The sequence below is a fragment of the Hyla sarda genome, chromosome 13, assembly GCF_029499605.1.
Source record: "Hyla sarda isolate aHylSar1 chromosome 13, aHylSar1.hap1, whole genome shotgun sequence".
Taxonomy (NCBI): Eukaryota; Metazoa; Chordata; class Amphibia; order Anura; family Hylidae; genus Hyla; species Hyla sarda.
In genome coordinates this window covers 4,672,909-4,695,541 of record NC_079201.1, presented here as the reverse complement: position 1 = coordinate 4,695,541, position 22,633 = coordinate 4,672,909, and the positions used below count along the sequence as shown (strand labels likewise).

The window sequence follows — 22,633 nt, the reverse complement described above, 5'->3', positions numbered from 1 at the left end:
GAGGAGAATACACAATGATATCAGTGACTACAGGTGACGTCTTCTCTATAGTGAGGAGAATACACAATGATATCAGTGACTACAGGTGACGTCTTCTCTATAGTGAGGAGAATACACAATGATATCAGTGACTACAGGTGACATCTTCTCTATAGTGAGGAGAATGTACAATGATATCAGTGACTACAGGTGACGTCTTCTCTATAGTGAGGTGAATACACAATGATATCAGTGACTACAGGTGACGTCTTCTGTATAGTGAGGAGAATACACAACGATATCAGTGACTACAGGTGACATCTTCTCTATAGTGAGGAGAATACACAATGATATCAGTGACTACAGGTGACGTCTTCTCTATAGTGAGGAGAATACACAATGATATCAGTGACTACAGGTGACGTCTTCTCTATAGTGAGGAGAATACACAATGATATCAGTGACTACAGGTGATGTCTTCTCTATAGTGAGGAGAATACACAATGATATCAGTGACTACAGGTGACGTCTTCTCTATAGTGAGGAGAATACACAATGATATCAGTGACTACAGGTGACGTCTTCTCTATAGTGAGGAGAATACACAATGATATCAGTGACTACAGTTGACGTCTTCTCTATAGTGAGGAGAATACACAATGATATCAGTGATTACAGGTGACATCTTCTCTATAGAGAGGAGAATGTACAATGATATCAGTGACTACAGGTGACGTCTTCTCTATAGTGAGGAGAATACACAATGATATCAGTGACTACAGGTGACGTCTTCTCTATAGTGAGGAGAATACACAATGATATCAGTGACTACAGGTGACGTCTTCTCTATAGTGAGGAGAATACACAATGATATCAGTGACTACAGGTGACATCTTCTCTATAGTGAGGAGAATACACAATGATATCAGTGACTACAGGTGATGTCTTCTCTATAGTGAGGAGAATACACAATGATATCAGTGACTACAGGTGACATCTTCTCTATAGTGAGGAGAATGTACAATGATATCAGTGACTACAGGTGACGTCTTCTCTATAGTGAGGTGAATACACAATGATATCAGTGACTACAGGTGACATCTTCTCTATAGTGAGGAGAATACACAATGATATCAGTGACTACAGGTGACGTCTTCTCTATAGTGAGGAGAATACACAATGATATCAGTGACTACAGGTGACGTCTTCTCTATAGAGAGGAGAATACACAATGATATCAGTGACTACATGTGACGTCTTCTCTATAGTCTTCCCTTATCTAATTCAGATGGTACATACCGCCAGGTCCAGCTAAAACTTCTCTCTGCAGAATGTGACGCCCAGACGTCTCCTCACTATGTCAGCGCATTCTGATCCTCTATATGAAAATAATAATTATTATAAACCTGCCAGACACTGTATCCTCTAAATATAATACTACTATACACTATACTCTTTGATTATAAACCTTCCATACACCATACCCACTGAATATAATACTACCACACACTGTACATTCTGAATACCAACACATACTGTACACTCTGAATATAAATCTGCCACATACTGTACCCTCTGAATATAAATCTGGTGGTGTTGCTAGTTGATGATGGGGGTGCTAGTACTGGGGAGGTGTTGCTGGAGGATGATGAGAGTGCTACTGGCCATCCCCCCTTGCAGTATCACCCCCATCGTCCATCGGCAGGATCATCCTCCTGGCAGGAGCACCCCCATCATCCACCATCAGGATCTGCTGGTGCTGCTGCTGGGGGGGGGGGGTTGCTGGTGGATGATGAGGGTGCTACTGCCAGGGGGGGGGAGCATTAGGTAGGCAGCAGTTCCCCCACTTAAGGTAGGTAGCAGTTCCCCCACATTAGGTAGGTAGCAGTTCTCCACATTAGGTAGGTAGCAGTTCCCCCACATTAGGTAGGTAGCAGTTTCCCCACATTAGGTAGCATAGATTCCCCACATTTGGTACCAGTTACCCCACATTAGGTAGTAATTTCCCCACATTAAGTAGCACAGATTCCACACATTAGGTAGCACAAATTCCACACATTAGGTAGCACAGATTCCACACATTAGGTAGAAGTTTCCCCACATTAGGTAGCACAGAATCCCCACATTAGGTGGCAGTTTTCCCACATTATGTAGCAGCCTTCGCACATTAGGTAGCAATTTTCCAACATTAGGTAGCAGTTTCCCCACATTAGGTAGCATAGATTCACCACATTTGGTAGTAGTTTCCCCCCCCATTAGGCCGCAGGTTCCCTTGCATGTTCCCCACAATAGGTCAAAGTCTCCCCACATTAGATCGCTGGTTCAAACAAACCCCCCCTCCCCCCACACAAAAAAAACACACACACACAACACAGAGACACACACAGATAGATAGAGAGAGACACACACACACAGTCAGAGAGACACACACTCACAGAGAGACACACACAGAGTCACACACACACAGAGTCACACACACACAGAGTCACACAAAGACAGAGTCACACACAGACAGAGATTGCGACAGACACACACAGTCACACACACAGAGAGACACACACTCACAGACACACACACACAGTCACACACAGTCACACACAGACAGAGAGAGACAGACACTCGCTCACCCATCCAGCGCAGCGCTCCTTCTCTCCGGTCGCTCTGCGAGTGACGTCACGTCCTCCTGCGCCGACCCTGCGGAGGGACGTCGGACCGGCGCAACAGAAGACGTGGGGGCGCAGTCCGGTTCACTGTGCAGGTGACGGGGGGGGGGCTTGGGGGTAGCTGGTACGGAGACGGAACAAGTGAGGACCGGGGGGGGGGGGGGATGCTCTTACAGAGGCAGCGCAAGTGGGGGCCGTGGGGGCTGCTAGTATGGAGACAGGCAGCGCAACTGAGGACTGGCGGCGTACCTGGTGTCACCCCCCGGTCGCAACGCCACTGATGTGATGTGTACGGAGCCGTGTGTGTGTGATGTGTAAGGAGAGGAGCCGCGTGTGTGTGATGTGTAAGGAGAGGAGCCGCGTGTGTGTGATGTGTAAGGAGAGGAGCCGTGTGTGTGTGATGTGTAAGGAGAGGAGCCGCGTGTGTGTGATGTGTAAGGAGAGGAGCCGCGTGTGTGATGTGTAAGGAGAGGAGCCGCGTGTGTGTGATGTGTAAGGAGAGGAGCCGTGTGTGTGTGATGTGTAAGGAGAGGAGCCGCGTGTGTGTGATGTGTAAGGAGAGGAGCCGCGTGTGTGATGTGTACGGAGAGGAGCCGCGTGTGTGATGTGTACGGAGAGGAGCCGCGTGTGTGATGTGTACGGAGCCGCGTGTGTGATGTGTACGGAGAGGAGCCACGTGTGTGATGTGTACGGAGAGGAGCCGCGTGTGTGATGTGTACGGAGCCGCGTGTGTGATGTGTACGGAGAGGAGCCGCGTGTGTGATGTGTACGGAGCGGAGCCGCATGTGTGATGTGTACGGAGCCGCGTGTGTGATGTGTACGGAGAGGAGCCACGTGTGTGATGTGTACGGAGAGGAGCCACGTGTGTGATGTGTACGGAGAGGAGCCACGTGTGTGATGTGTACGGAGCGGAGCCGCATGTGTGATGTGTACGGAGCCGCGTGTGTGATGTGTACGGAGAGGAGCCACGTGTGTGATGTGTACGGAGAGGAGCCGCATGTGTGATGTGTACGGAGCCGCGTGTGTGATGTGTACGGAGAGGAGCCACGTGTGTGATGTGTACGGAGAGGAGCCGCGTGTGTGATGTGTACGGAGCCGCGTGTGTGATGTGTACAATGTATTTACAATGACATTTTCTCCTTTTACCACTTGTGAAAGTAAAAAATTTGGGGTAACATCAGCATTTTAGTGTAAAAAAAATAAATAAATGTCCTTTTCACATCTCACTTCATGAACATTTATCTAACACCTGTGGGGTGTTAAGGCTCAATGGACCCCTTGTTACATTCCTTGAGGGGTGTAGTTTCCAAAATAGTATGCCAAAATAGTACCATAGGGACTTCCTAAATGGGACATGCCCCCCAAAAACCATTTCAGAAAAATTTGCTTTCCAAAATCCAAATGTGACTTCTTCTCTTCTGAGCATTGTAGTTCGCCAGCAGAGCACTTGACGCCCACACACATGGGGTAATTCCATACTCAGAAGAGATGGGGTTACAAATTTTGGGGGCATTTTCTCCTATTACCCCTTGTAAAAATGTAAAATTTGGTGGAAAACCAGCATTTTAGTGAAAAAATAAGAAATCATTTACACATCCAACTTTAACGAAAAGTGGGGTGTAATGGCTCACTGGACCCCTTGTTACGTGCCTAGAGGGGTGTAGTTTCCAAAATGGTATGCCATGTGACATGCCCCCCAAAAACCATTTCAGAAAAACTCACTCTCCAAAATCCCATTGTCGCTCCTTCCCTTCTGTGCCCTCTACTGCGCCCGCCGAACACTTGACATACACATATGAGGTATTTCCTTACTGGAGAGAAATTGGGTTACACATTTTAGGGTGATTTCTCTCCTTTTACCCCTTGTAAAAATTCAAAAACTGGCTCTACAAGAACATGCAAGTGTAAAAAAATGAATTTTCTCCTTCACTTTGCTGCTATTTCTGTGAAACACCTAAAGGGTTAATACACTTACTGAATGTCATTTTGAATACTTTGGGGGGTGCAGTTTTTATAATGGGGTCATTTTTGGAGTATTTCTAATATGAAGACCCTTCAAATCCACTTCAAACCTGAACTGGTCCCTGAAAAATTCCGCTTTTGAAAATTTTGTGAAAAATTGGAAAATTGCTGCTGAACTTTGAAGCCCTCTGATGTTTTCCAAAAGTAAAAACTCATCAATTTTATGATGGAAACATAAATAAGACATATTGTATCTGTGAATCAATATATAATTTATTTGTAATATCCATTTTCCTTATAAGCAGAGAGCTACAAAGTTAGAAAAATGCAAAATTTTCTATTTTTTCATCAAATTTTGGAATTTTTCACCAAGAAATGATGCAAATATCGACACAAATTTACCACTAACATAAAGTAGAATATGTCACGAAAAAACAATCTCGGAATCAGAATGAAAGGTAAAAGCATCAGAGTTATTAATGCTTAAAGTGACAGTGGTCAGATGTGCAAAAAAACGCTCTAGTCCTACAGTGAAAATTGGCCTGGTCCTTAAGGGGTTAAAGGATTTTATTATTTTTTTTATAAATCAACAGGTGCCAGAAAGTTAAACAGATTTGTAAATCACTTCTATTTAAAAATCTTAATTCTTCTAGTACTTATCAGCTGCTGTATGCTCCACAAGAAGGTATTTTCTTTTTTTTTTATTTCTTTTCAGTCTGGCCACAGTGCTCTCTGCTGCCACATCTGTCCGTGTCAGGAACTGTCCAAAGCAGGAAAGGTTTGCTATGGGGAATTGTTCCTGCTCTGGACAGTTCCTGACATGGACAGAGGTGTCATCAGAGAGCACTTACAACTTCCTGTGTTTACAGATCTGACAACCCCATAGGGAGCCCTGAGAAGTGTGTGAGGGTCTGGAGGAGGCCCCCGTTCTCTGGGGTATGTGATAGGACAAGGAGTAGTAGTATAAAGGTAGAGTCCATAGAGCTTTATTGGGTCGCTAACCTAGGTTCATTCTGAATTTTGCCACCATGGCAGCTTCCATGACGGGGAGGCCGGTCAGTCATGTGGACTGCTGGGGGGGAAGGGGGTTCAAACAGTAAAGTCCGTCGTCTGTAGAGAAGCGGCACTGATCCCCCTTGTGGTCTGATATATCTGAGGTAGGTATAGGTGCAGCGCTCTCACAGGAGGTCGGAGGAGAAGGACCCCCGGTCACCGACCTCAGAACGCTAAACGATAGCATAGTGCAACAAGAACACATGGCAATAAAGTGGGCTTAAGAGTCGCGGAGGTATTACCTATTGGGCCGACATTTCAGGTTGGTGACAGAGCACTCTCCTCTTATGGTGCTTTAAAGGAGTGCTCCGCCCCTAAACATCTTATTCCCTATCAAAGGAGATGTCTGATCTTGAGGATCCTGCCGCTGGGGACCCCCGCGATTTCCCTGCAGCACCCGGTGTTCTTTTAGAACTTTGCATGCAGCGCAGGAGGCTTGTGACGTCACGGCCATCACACCCCCTCCTATAAACTTGCAGTGACATCACAAGCCCCGCCCCACATCGCCAGTCATCCGGCACGGAGCGAAGTTCACTCCGTTACTGGATGTCTGGGGTGCCGCTGCCGAGAATGCAAGGGTCCCAAGCAGCAGGACCCCCGTGATCAGACATCTTATCCCCTATCCTTTGGATAGGGGATAAGATGTCTAAGGAGTACCCCTTTAACATCTCACATCCACCCACCAAAACCATCTGCCGAAACTGTGCCGTACCCTATTCATTTCTATGAGCTGACCAGAGTCAGCTACTGGCTACGGTCGGCACGTTTTCCCACCATATCCACAAAAACCATAGCAGACCACGGTTTTTCCTCCAGACCAAATCCAGAAAATGAGTCGTTGAAATTAATGGGGTACGGCCCGGTTCTGGCAGGGATAGGGTAGCAGGCACTTTTGAAATTCTCCCACCAAATCAGGCGCCAGAGAGGGAAAACGAAATGTGAATGCACCCTTACAGAGCAAGGAGCAAAATGTGAGAGAAACAAGGTGGTACCCGGCCTAAACACGGCCAAAAGTGTTCATCCCCACAGGTTGGAGTAAAGGGGGAGGGTACGTGAGACAGTGATCGAAGTGGTGTTTGGGGATCGTTGTGTTTCCCCAAGGTGCCCGTTATATGAAGGTTTCAGGAAGCGCATATCCCATCCAGGCAAAGCTGCTTGCTAGGAACTTTTGGTAAGTTCAATAATGGGGCCTGGGTTTTTAGGATAAAAGTCAGGCAGGGTAGTCGGGGATTTGTATTCCGGTTAATGGGCACAGCCCAGAGCAGCACAGGTGCCGAAGACAGCGCATCAGCTGGGCTCTAAGTATGGCTGGGTTTCAGTTTTCCTTAGGTTGTGATGTACTGGACTGGAATGACCTCTTCTGGGACCATTGCCATTTGTGTGAGGTCACAGATTAGAAGTTTTGTTTTGTCAGGTGTCTCATAATATTCCACCTGTTTAGTGACGGTCACCTAAAGTGGTTTAGTTAGTACAGGACACGCAGGTTCTATCTTGCTTGTGCCAGTGTGAACATGGCTGTATATTTTGTTTCGGACAATAAAAGAGTCGGGATTTGTGCTACTGTCTCTGACTGATGTTTTCTGCCGTTTGCCTATCTCCACCGAGCTCATCTCCCACACTCTGCATCATTTATGATAGATCAGTCCAGTCAGGTTCTATGAGGAGGTAAGTTCTAGAATGGACCGGGGTCATTGGATGGGTAAGTAGGTGGCTCAGAGATGGAAAACGTAGGGTGGGTAATAACCTCTTAAAGGGTTACTCCGCTCCCCAGCCTCCTGAAGTCAATGTTCCGAACGCTGGGTGCGGGTTTCCGTGTTCACGCCCGCCCCCTTGTGACGTCAAGCTCCGCCCAGTGACATCACATCCCGCCCCCTCAATGCAAGTCTATGGGAGAGGGCGTGACAGCCATCGTGCCCCCTTTTCACAGACTTTCATTGAGGGGGTGGGCGTGAATGCGGGAGCCCGCACCCAGCGTTCGGAACATTGACTTCAGGAGGCTGGGGAGCGGAGTAACCCTTTAATGACTGCCGATATGCCTTTTTATGGCGCTTGGCAGTCACCGAATATAGAGCAGGCTCAGGAGCTGAGCTTTCTCTATATAGAGTGTGTGTCAGCAGTATATTACGGCTGATACCCGCCTACAACAGCTGGCATTGTACTTTAGTCCAATCCCGGCAGTTTAACCCTCTCCATGCCATGACCAAAAGCGATCATGGCATCCATAGAGTGAAATGACAGGTGCCCGTTTCAGAGGTCCGATCAGCACCCCGTGACACAATCGCAGGATGCAGATCATTTAACATGGCAGCCAGTGGCCTTCGAAAGGCCTCCGAGCCTGTATAAAATGCATCAGACAGGCTGTACTAGGTGATTTGACAGTTAACTGCCATACAATAGTATGGCAGTGAACTGTAAAAGCAATCTAATGATTGCTTATTTAAAAAAAAAAAAAAATTTTTAACTATATTAAAAATACCCCAATGATAAAAATGTGTAAACTCCACCAAAAAAAATTACATTTATTTTGACTGCGCGCGGTCCGAAATGTTAAAATATAATAGTACAGATCCCGCACAGTGAACATTGTAAAAAAAAATACCAAGCGCAAGAAACTTTTCATTTTTGGTCAAGTTATAGGGGCAAAGAATATGGAGATTCAAAACATTTTTATTTTATTTTTATTTTTTTGTAGTAAAACCTCACAAAAATTAGATAAAATTAGGTATGGATGTAATCGTACTGCTACCGCAAAATGAACGGCGCAAAAACTTTTTTTTTGCTGTTTCGCAGTAACTGGTCCCGCAAAAAACAAGCCCTCATGTGGTTCTGTATGTGGAAAATAAAAAAAGTTATGTCTCTTAGAAGATGAAGAGTTGGTTGAGGGAAGACGCCTTTCTACTATTGCAGTGGTCTCCAAACTGTGGCCCTCCGGATGTTGCAGCCAACGGCTGTCCGGGCATGCAAGGAGTTGTAGCTTTACAACATTTGAAGGTCCAAAGTTTGGAGACCACTGTACTAGCTCGTTGGAACTGCAGGAAATTGTTCTGCAGGTATAATAGGCCCATGTGGACATTATCGCTTCTCACATTTGCCTCAAATTAAATGGGGGTCCTGACATGCTCTGAACAGCCCCGTTTTCCTTTGCTCCATAAAATGCTTGATAGGAGTAAGACCTGAGGACTGTGAAGACCAAGATCTCAAGGTCACGTTCCGGTAACCAGTCGATGACCACACAATCCTCGTGGATGGCGCATCGTCCTGCTAAAACATCCTTCCCCCTATAGGATAAACAACAGCTTTGGTTGGATGAACCTGATCGGCCACAATGCTTAGAGAAGTCCTACTGTCCAAATAACTATCCAAAAAAAATCAAGGGTGCACCATGAAAACATTCCACGCAATATTATTCGACCTTTCTACTATTGCAGTGGTCTCCAAACTGTGGACCGATGGATTTCTTTTGCCTCAAATTAAATTGGGGTCCTGACGTGCTCTGAACAGCCCCGTTTCTCCATAAAATGCTTGATAGGAGAACAGAAAACATCAGGAAATCACTGTCATGTTCTTGTAACCAATCGATGACTACACAACCCTCGTGGAAGGTGCATCGTCCTGCCAAAACGTCCTTCCCTTAGAGGAGAAACAGCAGCTTTACGAACTCGGCCACAATACTTAGAGAAGCCCTACAAATATCTGCCCCCCAAAAAATCAGAGGACCAAGGGTGCACCATTATTCCAGCTCCACCAACTGAATTTGGTCGGCCACAATTGGGGTCCTGACGTGCTCTGAACAGCCCCGTTCTCCATGAAATGCTTGATAGGAGAACAGGAAACACCTGGAAATCACTGCCATGTTCCTGTAACCAATCAATGACTACACAACCCTTGTGGAAGGTGCATCGCCTGCTAAAACGTCCTTCCCCCTAGAGGAGAAACAGCAGCTTTGATGAACTTGGTCGACCACAATAGTTAGAGAAGCCCTACAAATATCTGCCCCCAAAAAATCAGAGGACCAAGGGTGCACCATTATTCCAGCTCCACCATCTGAATTTGGTCGGCCACAATGCTTAGAGAAGCCTTACTGTCCAAGGATCAGAAGACCAAGGATGCACTATTATTCCACCTCTCTCAGTGCCAAATTCTTACCCGTCCATAAGCACGGTGCAACAAAGATCTGGCCAGGCCATGTTTTTCCCACTCCTAATAGTTCAGATGTTTGCAGTCTATTGCCCTCTTGAGTTTTTCTTTTGGTTTCCCGTAGGCAGCAATGGTGCTGAAAATGGTTTCCTGCTCTTATAACCATCCGCAAGTTGTTGCCGGGATGCACTTTTGTGGGTTGTTTCACCTCGATCACACCATTCTTCATATACTTTTGGCACTGTCACACAAGAAAATCCCACGAGGTTGATAGATTTTTTTTAAATCCTGGCCCCCGGATAGTCTAGCACCAATGACAGGGCTAAAAATAAATTGCTGACATCACTGGGGTTTCCCGCATTAATGCGGAATTACACCAAAACTGATCCACAGAAAGTGACCACTGGATTTTATACCGTACTCATGTCCATCCAGGTAAGCTGCAATCATGAAAGGTGTGAGATAAAAGTGTCCGATCCGTGTGTGTAAATTAAAGTACAATATTTTATGCCTATGGGTGATGTATAGCTGGGTTATCTGGTTCCGTTCGCTTTTTAAAGGGGTATTCCAGGAAAAAACTTTTATATTTATATCAACTGGCTCCAGAAAGTTAAATAGATTTGTAAATTACTTCTATTAAAAAATCTTAATCCTTTCCGTACTTATGAGCTTCTGAAGATAAGGTTGTTCTTTTCTGTCTAAAGCCTCTCTGATGACACCTGTCTCGGGAAACGCCCAGTTTAGAAGAGGTTTGCTATGGGGATTTGCTTCTAAACTGGGCGTTTCCCAAGACAGGTGTCATCAGAGAGGCATTAGTCAGAAAAGAACAACCTTAACTTCAGAAGCTCATAAGTACTGAAAGGATTAAGACTTTTTAATAGAAGTAATTCACAAATCTGTTTACCTTTCTGGAGCCAGTTGATCTATAAAAATGTTTTTTTCCTGGAATACCCCTTTAAGTTAACAGTGATTTCTTTATAACTTTCCTTTAACTGTAACAGTTGTTCTATTGTTTAAAAAGTAAAAAATCTTTAAAAAAAAAAAGCCAATGGGTAAGTCGAAAAAAAAGTATCACGTCCCCTCCCCTTTGTTTATCTCATCCCTTCCTTGGTTGAACATAATGACCACGAGTCTATTTTAAACGCTAGTAACTATGTACGTCCCCGTGTGAGTTTTGTAATGATTACGAAGATATGACTTCTGAGCAAAACATTTCCCACATTGTGAACATGAATACGGCTTCTCCCCCGTGTGAGTCCTCTGATGTGTAACAAGATTTGATTTAGCTCTATAACATTTCCCACACTCTGAACATGAATACGGCTTCTCCCCCGTGTGACTTCTCTGATGTTTAACAAGATTGGATTTAACTCTATAACATTTCCCACATTCTGAACATGAATATGGCCTCTCCCCTGTGTGACTCCTCAGATGTCTGTCAAGATTTGATTTCTGGTTAAAACTTTTCCCACATTCTGAGCATGCAAATGGCTTTGTCCCTGTGTGAATTCTCTGATGTCTTGCAAGGTCTGATATTTTGTTAAAACATTTCCCACATTCTGAACATGAAAACGGTTTTTCCCCTGTATGACTTCTCTGATGTGCAATAAGAGCTGATTTTAGCATAAGACATCTGGCACATTCTGCACACGAACATGGCTTCTCCCCTGTGTGAATTCTCTGATGTCTAACAAGGTCTGATTTCTGGTAAAAACATTTACCACATTCCATACACGCAAAAGGCTTTGTTCCCGTGTGAATTCTCTGATGTCTTACAAGGTCCGATTTCTGGTTAAGACATTTCCCGCATTCTGAACATGAAAATAGCTTTTCCCCTCCTGTGTGAGGTTTTTTATCATGTGTCACAATCTGTGATGAATCGGAAGGTAGAACCTGTATAATAGTATCAGATGATAGATCTTCGCTGTCGATGGCGGAGGGTGTATCTAGGATAATGGCGTACTCTTCACAGGTTTCTTGTTTGATACTATGATCATCTGAAGATATCAGGTGACCCTCTGAGCTCCTGGTACAGTCATCTGCCAAGAATACAACTCATTTTATTATGTTCAATAATATAAACTGATTGGATTAATATTTCACACAAAAAGTAGAACACAATAGAGAAATTTAGAGAAGCGCTGCAGGTTTTGTTCTGTTTTTTTTGCCCATTTCCTGCATACGAGTCCTTCAGCGCCATCTGTTTTATTCCAGCAAAGCTGTATCCATCCATCCATTGCAGATCCCTCCCCCTTCAGCTCTATCTGTATACTGCTGCTATCTCTATGGGATCAGGATATATAGTAGTTATACGCCTCCCCTCCAGCTCTATCTGTATACTGCTGCTATCTCTATGGGATCAGGATATATAGTAGTTACACACCTCCTCTCAAGCTCTATCTGTATACTGCTGCTATCTCTATGGGATCAGGATATATAGTAGCTATACACCTCCCCTCCAGCTCTATCTGTATACTGCTGCTATCTCTATGGGATCAGGATATATAGTAGCTATACACCTCCCCTCCAGCTCTATATGTATACTGCTACTATCTCTATGGGATCAGAATATATAGTAGTTATACACCTCCCCTCCAGCTCTATATGTATACTGCTGCTATCTCTATGGAATCAGGATATATAGTAGTTATACACCTCCCCTACAGCTTTATCTGTATACTGCTGCTATCTCTATGGGATCAGGATATATAGTAGCTATACACCTCCCCTCCAGCTCTATATGTATACTGCTACTATCTCTATGGGATCAGGATATATAGTAGTTATACACCTCCCCTCCAGCTCTATCTGTATACTGCTGCTATCTCTATGGGATCAGGATATATAGTAGTTATATACCTCCCCTCCAGCTCTATCTGTATACTGCTACTATCTCTATGGGATCAGAATATATAGTAGTTATACACCTCCCCTCCAGCTCTATCTGTATACTGCTGCTATCTCTATGGAATCAGGATATATAGTAGTTACACACCTCCCCTCCAGCTCTATCTGTATACTGCTGCTATCTCTATGGGATCAGGATATATAGTAGTTACACACTTCCTCTCAAGCTCTATCTGTATACTGCTGCTATCTCTATGGGATTAGTAGTTATACACCTCCCCTTCAGCTCTATCTGTATACTGCTGCTATCTCTATGAAATCAGGATATATAATAGTTATACACCTCCCCTCCAGCTCTATTTGTATACTGCTGCTATCGCTATGGGATCAGGATATATAGTAGTAATACACTTCCCCTAGCTCTATCTGTATACTGCTGCTATCTCTATGTGATCAGGTTATACACCTCCCCTCCAGCTCTTTCTGTATAAGCCCTAGACCAGCAGTCTTCAAACTGTGGCCCTCAGGATGTTGCAAAACTACAACTCCCAGCATGCTCGGACAGCCAACGGCTGTCCGGGCATGCTGGGAATTATAGTTTTGTAACATCTGGAGGGCCACAGTTTGAAGACCAATGCCCTAGAACTTAGTCTGTACGTGGACATATTGCTGCCCGACCTCTTGGTTCATCGAGGCTCCGGACTTATGGCTCCCCTTCATAGAGCCACTATGGTGGAATACTCCTTTAGGATACCATAAAACTTAGGGCCCCATTACATTACGTTTTGAGGGTTCTACACTGATCTATGGCAAGAAACGGATAAACAGGTATTTTGACAAAAACTGAGACATAGACTTTAATAGACCAAATCTTGCCCATTAACCCCTTGGGGACAAGGCCCATTTTTGAACTTAAAGGGGTACTCTGGTGGAAAACATTTTTTTAAGGTCTTTACAACAGGTGCCAGAAGGTTAAACAGATTTGTAAATGACTTCTATGAAAATGTTTTTACCTTCCAGTACTTTTTAGCAGCTGTATGCTACAGAGGAAATTCTTTTCTTTTTGAATTTCTTTTTTGTCTTGTCCACAGTGCTCTCTGCTGACACCTCTGTCCATGTCAGGAACTGTCCAGAGCGGCATAGGTTTGCTATGTGGATTTTCTCCTGCTCTGGACAGTTCCTGATATTGACAGAGGTGTCAGCAGAGAGCACTGTGGACAAGACAAAAAAGAAATTCTAAATGAAAAGAATTTCCTCTGTAGCATACAGCTGCTAAAAAGTACTGGAAGGGTAAAGATTTTTTAATAGAAGTAATTTACAAATCTGTTTAACTTTCTGGCACCAGTTCATTTAAAAAAAGAAGTTTTCCACCGGAGTACCCCTTTAAGGATGGGGCCAATTTTCCTTTCTGCACTTTAGTTTTTTCCTCCTCTCCTCCTAAAAATCCTAACACATTACATTTTGCACCTACAGACCCATATAAGGGCTTGTTTTTTGCAACATAATCTGTGACGAAAAACAAAAAAAAAACTAATTTGTACGGTGAAATAAAAATAAAAAAAAAAAACCATTTTGTAAAGTTTGGGGGCTTCCGATTCTACACAGTGCACTTTATTCTGTAGGTCCCTACGGTTACAAGGATACCCAATTTATGTAGGTTTTATTTTATTTTACTACTTAAAAAAAATGATAACTACATGCACCAAAATAAGTACGTTTGTAATTGTCATCTTCTGACCCCTATAACGTTTATTTTATTTTTCTGCGTACGGGGCAGTATGAGGGCTCGTGTTTTGCGCCGTGGTCTGCAGTTTTTATCTGTATTATTTTTGTTTTGATGGGGCTTTTTGATCACTTTTTATAGTATAAAAAGTGACCAAAAATGCACAATTTTGGACTTTTTGTTATTTTTCTACATGTACGACATCGACCGTGTGGTTTAGCTAACCTTATATTTTAAAAATTCGGATATTTACGCACGCGGCGATACCACAGATTATTATTTTTATTTTATTTTAAAAATGGTTAAAGGGGGGATTCAAACTTTTATTAGGAAGGGGTTAATTCCCTTTTATAAACTTTTTTTTTTAACACTTAATTATTTTATTTAGTCCCCATAGGGGGCTACAACATGCAATCTTTTGATGGCATATACTGATCAATACTATGCCATAGCAGGCTTGGAGCAGCAGATCACCAATCGAACGGCAAGAAGGAAGATTAGGGCCCGTTCTCACAGCTGATCAGGACATCACGGTTTTACCGTGATGGTCCCGATCAGCTCCACTGAGCTGCCAGAATACTTTTACCTTTGGTTTAGACGCCGTGATCAACTTTGATTGTGGAATTTACAGGGTTAATGCCGGGCATCGGCCCGATCGGTGATGCCCGGCATTAACCCTGGGTCCTGGCTGCTGATAGCAAACGGGACACACTGGGTTTGAAGCCTTCTCTGGTCACGAGCGACCTTCAAACCCTGGTAATGGGACCAGGGCGTACATGTACGCCCTCCAACCCCTACAGGTTAATGACTGAATTCATTGTTTTCAAAATGTACATGTAAGATTTACAGGAAACACAACCTAACATTAAACTGACCAAAACTGATCACAATCTAATAGACACTAATGGGACCTCAGAACTATTAGGTGGAGCCGACCCACACACTCCCTACACATACATGCACTTTACTACAGAGCAGGCTGATGGTGAAGAACTAGGCCTCACATCATATAGTGGCCACTACTGACCTGGCGGGGGCACTGTAGGGACGTCCTTTGTACACGGATCATCACCCCTCACATCTGTCTCCTCTTTCACCATTATGTCTGGAGCATTAATGTTCTTCACATCTTTACTCTGATCCATAAGCTGTGAAAGAAATATTGTAGAAGTGACATGGAATGTTCTAGATGAACTGATCCTGAGCACAGGAGCCTCCCAGCTCTTCTACACATCATAGGGAACATATCATGGAACCTTCTCTCCCTTATCTACCTGATAATCCTGGAGGACATTGTCATCTCCTTCTGAAGAATCCTCTGGAGGAAGAGGACGGGGACATCTCTCTGGTTTTGTAGGAAACACATCCAGTGAGTGAATCCATTGTGTATATAGAATAAATGCAGTGTGCGGTGTGTATATAGTCATGTGTATTACCTGCTGATGTGAGGGGCTGCTGATCCTCCATCATGACTATGTCCGCTATGTACTGATCCTTGTGTCCTTCTAAATACTCCCACTCCTCCATGGAGAAATAGACGGCCACGTCCTGACACCTTATAGGAACCTGACACACACAATGATACAGTCATCACCCCCATCCCTTCATAGCGTTACTGTATAATGTCCCAGCATTCCCAGCAGGGTCACCTCTCCAGTCAGCAGCTCCACCATCTTGTTGGTGAGTTCTAGGATCTTCTGCTCATTCATCTCCTCATGTATCAGGGAGTGAGGTGGAGGCCCCGGGATTGGCCTCAGGGTTCTTCCCCATCCTTCACACACAGGGGCCTGATGGCGCCCCCTAGAGGTCTTCTTCACCACCGTGTAATCCTGGTTATGGGGACACAATAATACATATCACTACATACATCCCAGAATCCCTCACCTCTCCAGTCATATCATGTGATTACCACAGAGGAGAATGAGGTCATGTGACATCACTCCCAGAATCCCTCACCTCTCCGGTCATATCATGCGATTACCATAGAGAAGAATGAGGTCATGTGACATCACTCCCAGAATCCCTCACCTCTCCGGTCATATCATGTGATTACCATAGAGAAGAATGAGGTTATGTGACATCACTCCCAGAATCCCTCACCTCTCCAGTCATATCATGTGATTACCATAGAGAAGAATGAGGTCATGTGACATCACTCCCAGAATCCCTCACCTCTCCAGTCATATCATATGATTACCATAGAGAAGAATGAGGTCATGTGACATCACTCCCAGAATCCCTCACCTCTCCAGTCATATCATGTGATTACCATAGAGAAGAATGAGGTCATGTGACATCACTCCCAGAATCCCTCACCTCTCCAGTCATATCATGTGATTACCATAGAGAAGAATGAGGTCATGTGACATCACTCCCAGAATCCCTCACCTCTCCGGTAAGCTGGAAGAGTATCTCTATGGTGAGGTGTATTATCCTCTCCGCCATCTTGTCTCTGTCCTTCTCCATCATTGATGGTCGATCAGGAATATTCTCTTCTATAGAAGAATCAGCTGAGAGGATCCTGGATTGTAGGGACCTGAGGGGACAGAAGAGGAGACGATGATGATAGAAATAAAATACAATTTCTGGAGATAATAAGGAAACACGTCGGGAGATGTGATATTTCATCATGGATATGAAATGTGTTGAACAACTTGTAAGCCGGCTCCTCGGTGTCTGTGGTCAGTGCAGGGTCCCACCATCATATGACGCTTGATCATGGGTCGGAGCAGTTATTACGGTTACTGAAGTTTTGTTCACCTCACAAGTATTTTTGTTCCATTGCTATTGCACTTTATTCTATGGTAAAATAAAAGGTGTAATTACATAGTACAAGTAGTTCTGTAATATACCCCCATACGGGTCTGAGGAGGAAAAATAAAAATGCAAAAAACGAAAGGGGTTAATAGGGCTGTATTGGGATCAACCCCTAGGAGGAGAGTCAGTCTTCTATATGTCACTTAGTGAAAGAGTAAAGAGAAAATACAAAAAAAGAAAAATGGGGGAGCTGCTGATTTTCTCTAAAAAAAAAGAAGAAACGTGAGCGCCAAAACCTGACACCCAAGATTACAGCTCACCCCCCCAAAACAGAGTCTCCTCCAGCTCTGTCATCAACCATCCGGTGATGAGGGGGTTAATGACTGTCACATACCTGACCTGTACAGGACCGTGCTGCTGATCTGTGGTTACAGGACCTGCGATGATGTCACAGTCAGGTGATCAGTCACATGGAGGGGAGGAGTCAGGAGATCACATGCTGCTGTTACCATGGAGTAGCTGTTTGGCAGCTCTGTGGTTACAGGACCTGCAATGATGTCACAGACATGTGATCAGTCACATGGAGGGGAGGAGTCAGGAGATCACATGATCAGGTGCTGCTGTTACCATGGAGTAGCTGTTTGGCAGCTCTGTGGTTACAGGACCTGTGATGATGTCACAGACATGTGATCAGTCACATGGAGGGGAGGAGTCAGGAGATCACATGATCAGGTGTTCTAGTATCTATTCAGTGTACACAGGACTGGATGAGCTGCAGTCTATGGGGAGATTTATCAAAACCTGTATAGAGGAAAAGGGGGGAAGTTACCATAGCAACCAGATATATATATACACACGCGTGTCCAATCAGGACATACTGTGTGTATGTAGCAGAGCTGTGTGTGTGTTAACCCCTTAAGGACTCAGGGTTTTTCCGTTTTTGCACTTTAGTTTTTTCCTCCTCACCATTTAAAGATCATTACGCTTCTTTTATGCGCTACCAATTTTACTTTGTAATGACATCAGTGGTTTTACCAAAAAATCTACGGCAAAATCAAAAATAAAATTATTTGTGGCACAAAATTGAAAAAAAATGAGGGCTCATTTTTTGCCCCTTGACCTGAAGTTTTTATCGGTTTTATTTTATTTTTTATCGATTTTTATCGGTTTTATTTTGATGGGACTTTTTGATCGCTTTTTATCAAAATTTTTAGGGTATACAAAGTGACCAAAAATACGCAGTTTTGGACTTTGAAATAGTTTTTTACATGTACTCCATTAACCGTGTGGTTTAATTAACACTACATTTTTATAGTTCCTACACTTACGTACGCGGTGGTACCACATATGTTGATTTTTGTTTACATATTTTTTTTAAATGGGAAAAGGGGGGTGATTCAAACTTTTTTTTTAAGGGAAAGGGTTAAATCCCATGTATTAACTTATTTTTTTTTACACATTTATAGCCCCCATAGGAGACTGTTACATACAATCTTCTGTTACATACAATCTTCATAGCATAGCATTGATCAGTGTTATCGGCGCTCTGCTGCTCCAGCCTGGATCTCAGGGATGGAGCAATAGAGTGACGATCTAACACCTAGGAGGAAACTAGGGACCAATCAGCTCCGCTGAACTGCCGGGAAGCTTTTTTTTTTTTCATTTTAAACGCGGCGATCAACTTTGATGGCTGCGTCTAAGGGGTTAATACCGGACATCACTGCGATCGGTGATGTCTGGTATTAGACACGGGTCCCAGCCGTTGATAGCTCGTCCTGCATCCTTAAGAGGTTAAATAGGACTGCAGCAGAGCGCTTTGTGTAATGCTCCTGTAGTGCTGTATGTGTAATGTACATGTACTACAGCAGGATTTTTTGTAAGGCTTTGTTCACACTACGTTTGGGTACACACTGAATGCGTCCATCAGCATCCTCTTCTCTTACTGTATAGGACTGGAGCAGGCTGCACTTACCTATGGGATGATTGATGGAAGATATATGACGGCAACTGGGAAAAGTGGGACAACTCCTACGATTACAACAGGGACCCATCCTGGTACTAGCAGGAAGTTCTCAAAGACTCATCATACGAGAAAAGGATTCAGTGGAGTCTATTCCAGGGATCTCTGCAGCAGAAACTAAGACAGTGTGGACACATGGCTTCTAGTGGGCGCACCAATGGGCTCAAAGACCTGGCACAGATGGTCGGACCCTGAGAACTTTCATGCGCACGGATCTGCAATAACAGGTACTGCTCAAGGTGGCCATTCCTTTAGGAAACAACTTTGCACTTCTTTTGACGTTGTCCTGACGGATGCCCTGTCGACCCTCTAAAAAGAAAGTGGAGGTCACTAAAGAGCGGCTATCAGAAGATCAAGATGAAGAGATAGAGCAGTTTGTGGTGGAGATGGTGTCCAAGCCAGAGTCACATGATCTCTCCGAATTCTCTCCGAAATATAGCTTCCGGAGCCTGCTGACCCCAAAGACATGGGCCCATCTAACAGGAGTGTCCTTTCTTTACATCAAAGACCATGTGACCCATTTTTCCTACACAGGGTTGTAACTTTTATAAGCTGAGGTCCGTATTCTAAAATCACCCACGTGCAAGTAAAAAGTGCAAGTGTTTACACAAAAAAATGTGCACGAGGATGCAGTCCATTGCAAGCCCTTCTTCAAAAGGACAGAGGCCTCCAACAAACCAAACCCTTCGCCTCGAGCCAAAAGGCACCTGCGAGGGTCCAGGTACGATGTCCCCTTTCACTGAAGCTACTTAGGGACCGAAAGTGCTCCTGGCAAACAACCGAGCAAAAACCAACTTGTCACAGAGGAACCAGTAAAACTGGTTTGGCCCCCTTGCCGAAGCAAGGGGGCCCGGGGAATGGCTGGAAGGTGAGGAACCTAATGGCCACACACACCTCCCCTAGACTGGCAAGAGGGACAGCCAGAAGGGCACCGCACCCTGACTAATCCTAGTGTACATAAAAAGAACACAAAACGTGGACACAGTGATAAGGGACAGAAAGTGCTGCAGGAACGCACTTTGCTTCCTTCCCAGTCTAACAGCACCCCCAACTGGTCTGGTGGTGGCAGTATGGGTTCTGCTTGGGTATCCATCCGTATCAGAGGTAGTGCCTTAAATCTGTCAAAGAGCTTGTCTATGGCAGGTTGCCAATAGCAGTCTGGCTGATCATTGTGTATTCCCCCTGGTTAGAAAGTGAGTGTGTAGACTGTGTACCCAGCTGGTCACCACATAGTGTGTGGTGGGGATTTCAACTGCATAATGGAGGAAGATGGCCGCTCCTCTGCTAGAACAACCCGTGACTTCTCCTCTAAACTCCTCATTGAGATAGTGATGTAGGTGTCCTTGTGGGAAGCTAAGGGCTCCATTGGGTTGGCTCCGATTACTACAGTTGGAGTCATCTCAATAGCTTGCAGCATTCTCACATTGACTTTGTACTTATACTGTATCTCAGATAGTAAAACCCTGTGGCTACTCCATGGTCCCCGCTTCTTCTCTGATCACAGGGTCATTATGTATTAGACAGCACTGGGCTCTAGCTTTCCTCCTGGTGCAGGCTCTTAGAAACTTTATTGTGCCCAGCTGGAAAGGGAGGAGGTAATGGAGGGACAGCACATGTACATTGTGTGCAGGAATGACAATTGGTTCTTCAATAGGATCAGCGAAAGAAAGACTTCAGGGATCAGCAGAGGAGAGACTTCAGGGATCAGCGGAGGAGAGACTTCAGGGATCTGCGGAGGCAGCTGCAGGACCTTTCACACAGCGGAATTTCCAAAGGTTGAACGGGAATGCGGAATCCCATAGAAGTCTATGGGCTTTAATTTGAGGTGGAACAACGAAAGCGGAAATTCTGCCGTGTGATTAGACCCTTACTGGGATGTCAGGGGTGAGCTGGGGGAGAACAAGAAGGGCCTGAAAAGCCTCGAGGCAGAACCGAAGCACATCGCTGAGGGACGGGATGATCACCATATGATGGGATTCAAGAACAATGCCGTCCCATTTCTCCTGAACAGACTACAAGATTCTCCCCAAGGTGCTACCCGACCTGCTGGAGGTCATCTAGGGATCATCCACCAGGATCAGACCTGTGAGATGCCTGGACACAGGATCGTAGACAATCAGGGACACCATCCAATATGTCAAAGACCGCTGTATGTCCGCGGCCTCGGTCAGTCTAGATCACGAAAAGGTCAAAGGCTATAAGACTGAACCCTTTCGAGTTCTCTCTGGGGTCAGGCAAGGCTGTCCTATTTAACCTCCTTTGTTAGCGCTTTAAAACTCCTCACATTGTCTATCCAGCAAAATCCAGAGGTCAGAGGGATCACCATACCGCTACGAGGCAGTCAGCCGGATAAGTGTTTGGTAACGGCCCTCCACAACTATGTACAGAATCAGACAAGGCCTCAAGAGCAAAAGTCAACTTAAGGGAATTCAGAGGTCATGCTCCTCAGCGATCCATTCCCCTTCTCCATCCAACTAAACTTTATTAAGATCCTGAGAATCTGGCTTAGGAAAGAAGAAGCAACGCCAAATACTTGGCAGGATCGTCTGGCCAAAGTCAGTTCCAAGATTGGACTGTGAAGCCTCAGATAACGGACCATGGAGGGAAAGACTCTTGTTCTGCGTAATGAGATTTTGCCAATGCTTAAAAAAAAATGGTACAAGCTTGGCCATTCCATCTCACCATAAGCCTGGCCACTCCATCTCACCATAAGCCTGGCCACTCCATCTCACCATAAGCCTGGCCATTCCATCTCACCATAAGCCAGGCCACTCCATCTCACCATAAGCCAGGCCACTCCATCTCACCATAAGCCTGGCCACTCCATCTCACCATAAGCCTGGCCACTCCATCTCACCATAAGCCTGGCCACTCCATCTCACCATAAGCCAGGCCACTCCATCTCACCATAAGTCAGGCCATTCCATCTCACCATAAGCCAGGCCACTCCATCTCACCATAAGCCTGGCCACTCCATCTCAACATAAGCCTGGCCACTCCATCTCCCCATAAGCCAGGCCACTCCATCTCATCACAAGCCAGGCCATCCAATCTCACCATAAGCCAGGCCATTACCATGAAAATCTTACCATATGGGGCTCCAAATTGGGCAGAGTAAAACAGATGGTCATGTACAAGGTGTTCTGGATATGCGTACTCTGCTGGCCTTCTGGGGAACTATATTCGCAAGACCCCACTGTTACTACCAGGAACTTCTTAAGTTTGTGAAGAAATATCATTTGGAGGGACTCAAGCCCAACTTGTGGAAACCAAAGACTGTCCACAAGCTCATCCGAGCAAAGGATTCACTGGGGTCTATTTCAGGGCTCCCGGCAGCCACAGCTGAGACAGTGTGGAAATACATGGCCTCTAGCAGGCATAACAACGGGCTCTAAGACCTGACATGGATGTGGCCCCTGTGAACTTTCACGCATGCCTGCAGACTTTGCAACACCAGGTACCAATTAGCTGAGCAAACCACTTTGACAGTGC

The 22,633-nt window shown here is 44.9% G+C and overlaps 1 protein-coding gene across 1 annotated transcript; it reads right to left on the bottom strand.

The window, feature by feature from the left end:
- Positions 1-10,702: 10,702 nt before the first annotated feature.
- On the bottom strand, positions 10,703-17,557 carry LOC130297712 (oocyte zinc finger protein XlCOF8.4-like). Its single transcript, XM_056550486.1, has 7 exons — positions 17,516-17,557; positions 16,753-16,900; positions 16,014-16,193; positions 15,801-15,930; positions 15,639-15,709; positions 15,392-15,512; positions 10,703-11,833 (listed from the first exon to the last, which is right to left on the bottom strand). The coding sequence occupies exons 2-7, from the start codon at positions 16,831-16,833 to the stop codon at positions 10,932-10,934; spliced, it is 1,485 nt and encodes a 494-aa protein (XP_056406461.1). The 5' UTR covers positions 16,834-16,900; positions 17,516-17,557; the 3' UTR covers positions 10,703-10,931.
- Between the last annotated feature and the right edge of the window lie 5,076 nt (positions 17,558-22,633).

What these genes read in the sequence shown, in the direction of transcription:
- LOC130297712 (XM_056550486.1), bottom strand. Translation starts at nt 16,833, where the DNA reads ATGATGGAGAAGGACAGAGACAAGATGGCGGAGAGGATAATACACCTC. An exon ending in GCAGCCCCTCACATCAGCAG is followed by an intron (nt 15,710 to 15,800) that starts GTAATACACATG and finishes CTACAAAACCAG; the next exon opens with AGAGATGTCCCCGTCCTCTT. An exon ending in ATGTCCTCCAGGATTATCAG is followed by an intron (nt 15,513 to 15,638) that starts GTAGATAAGGGA and finishes TTTCTTTCACAG; the next exon opens with CTTATGGATCAGAGTAAAGA.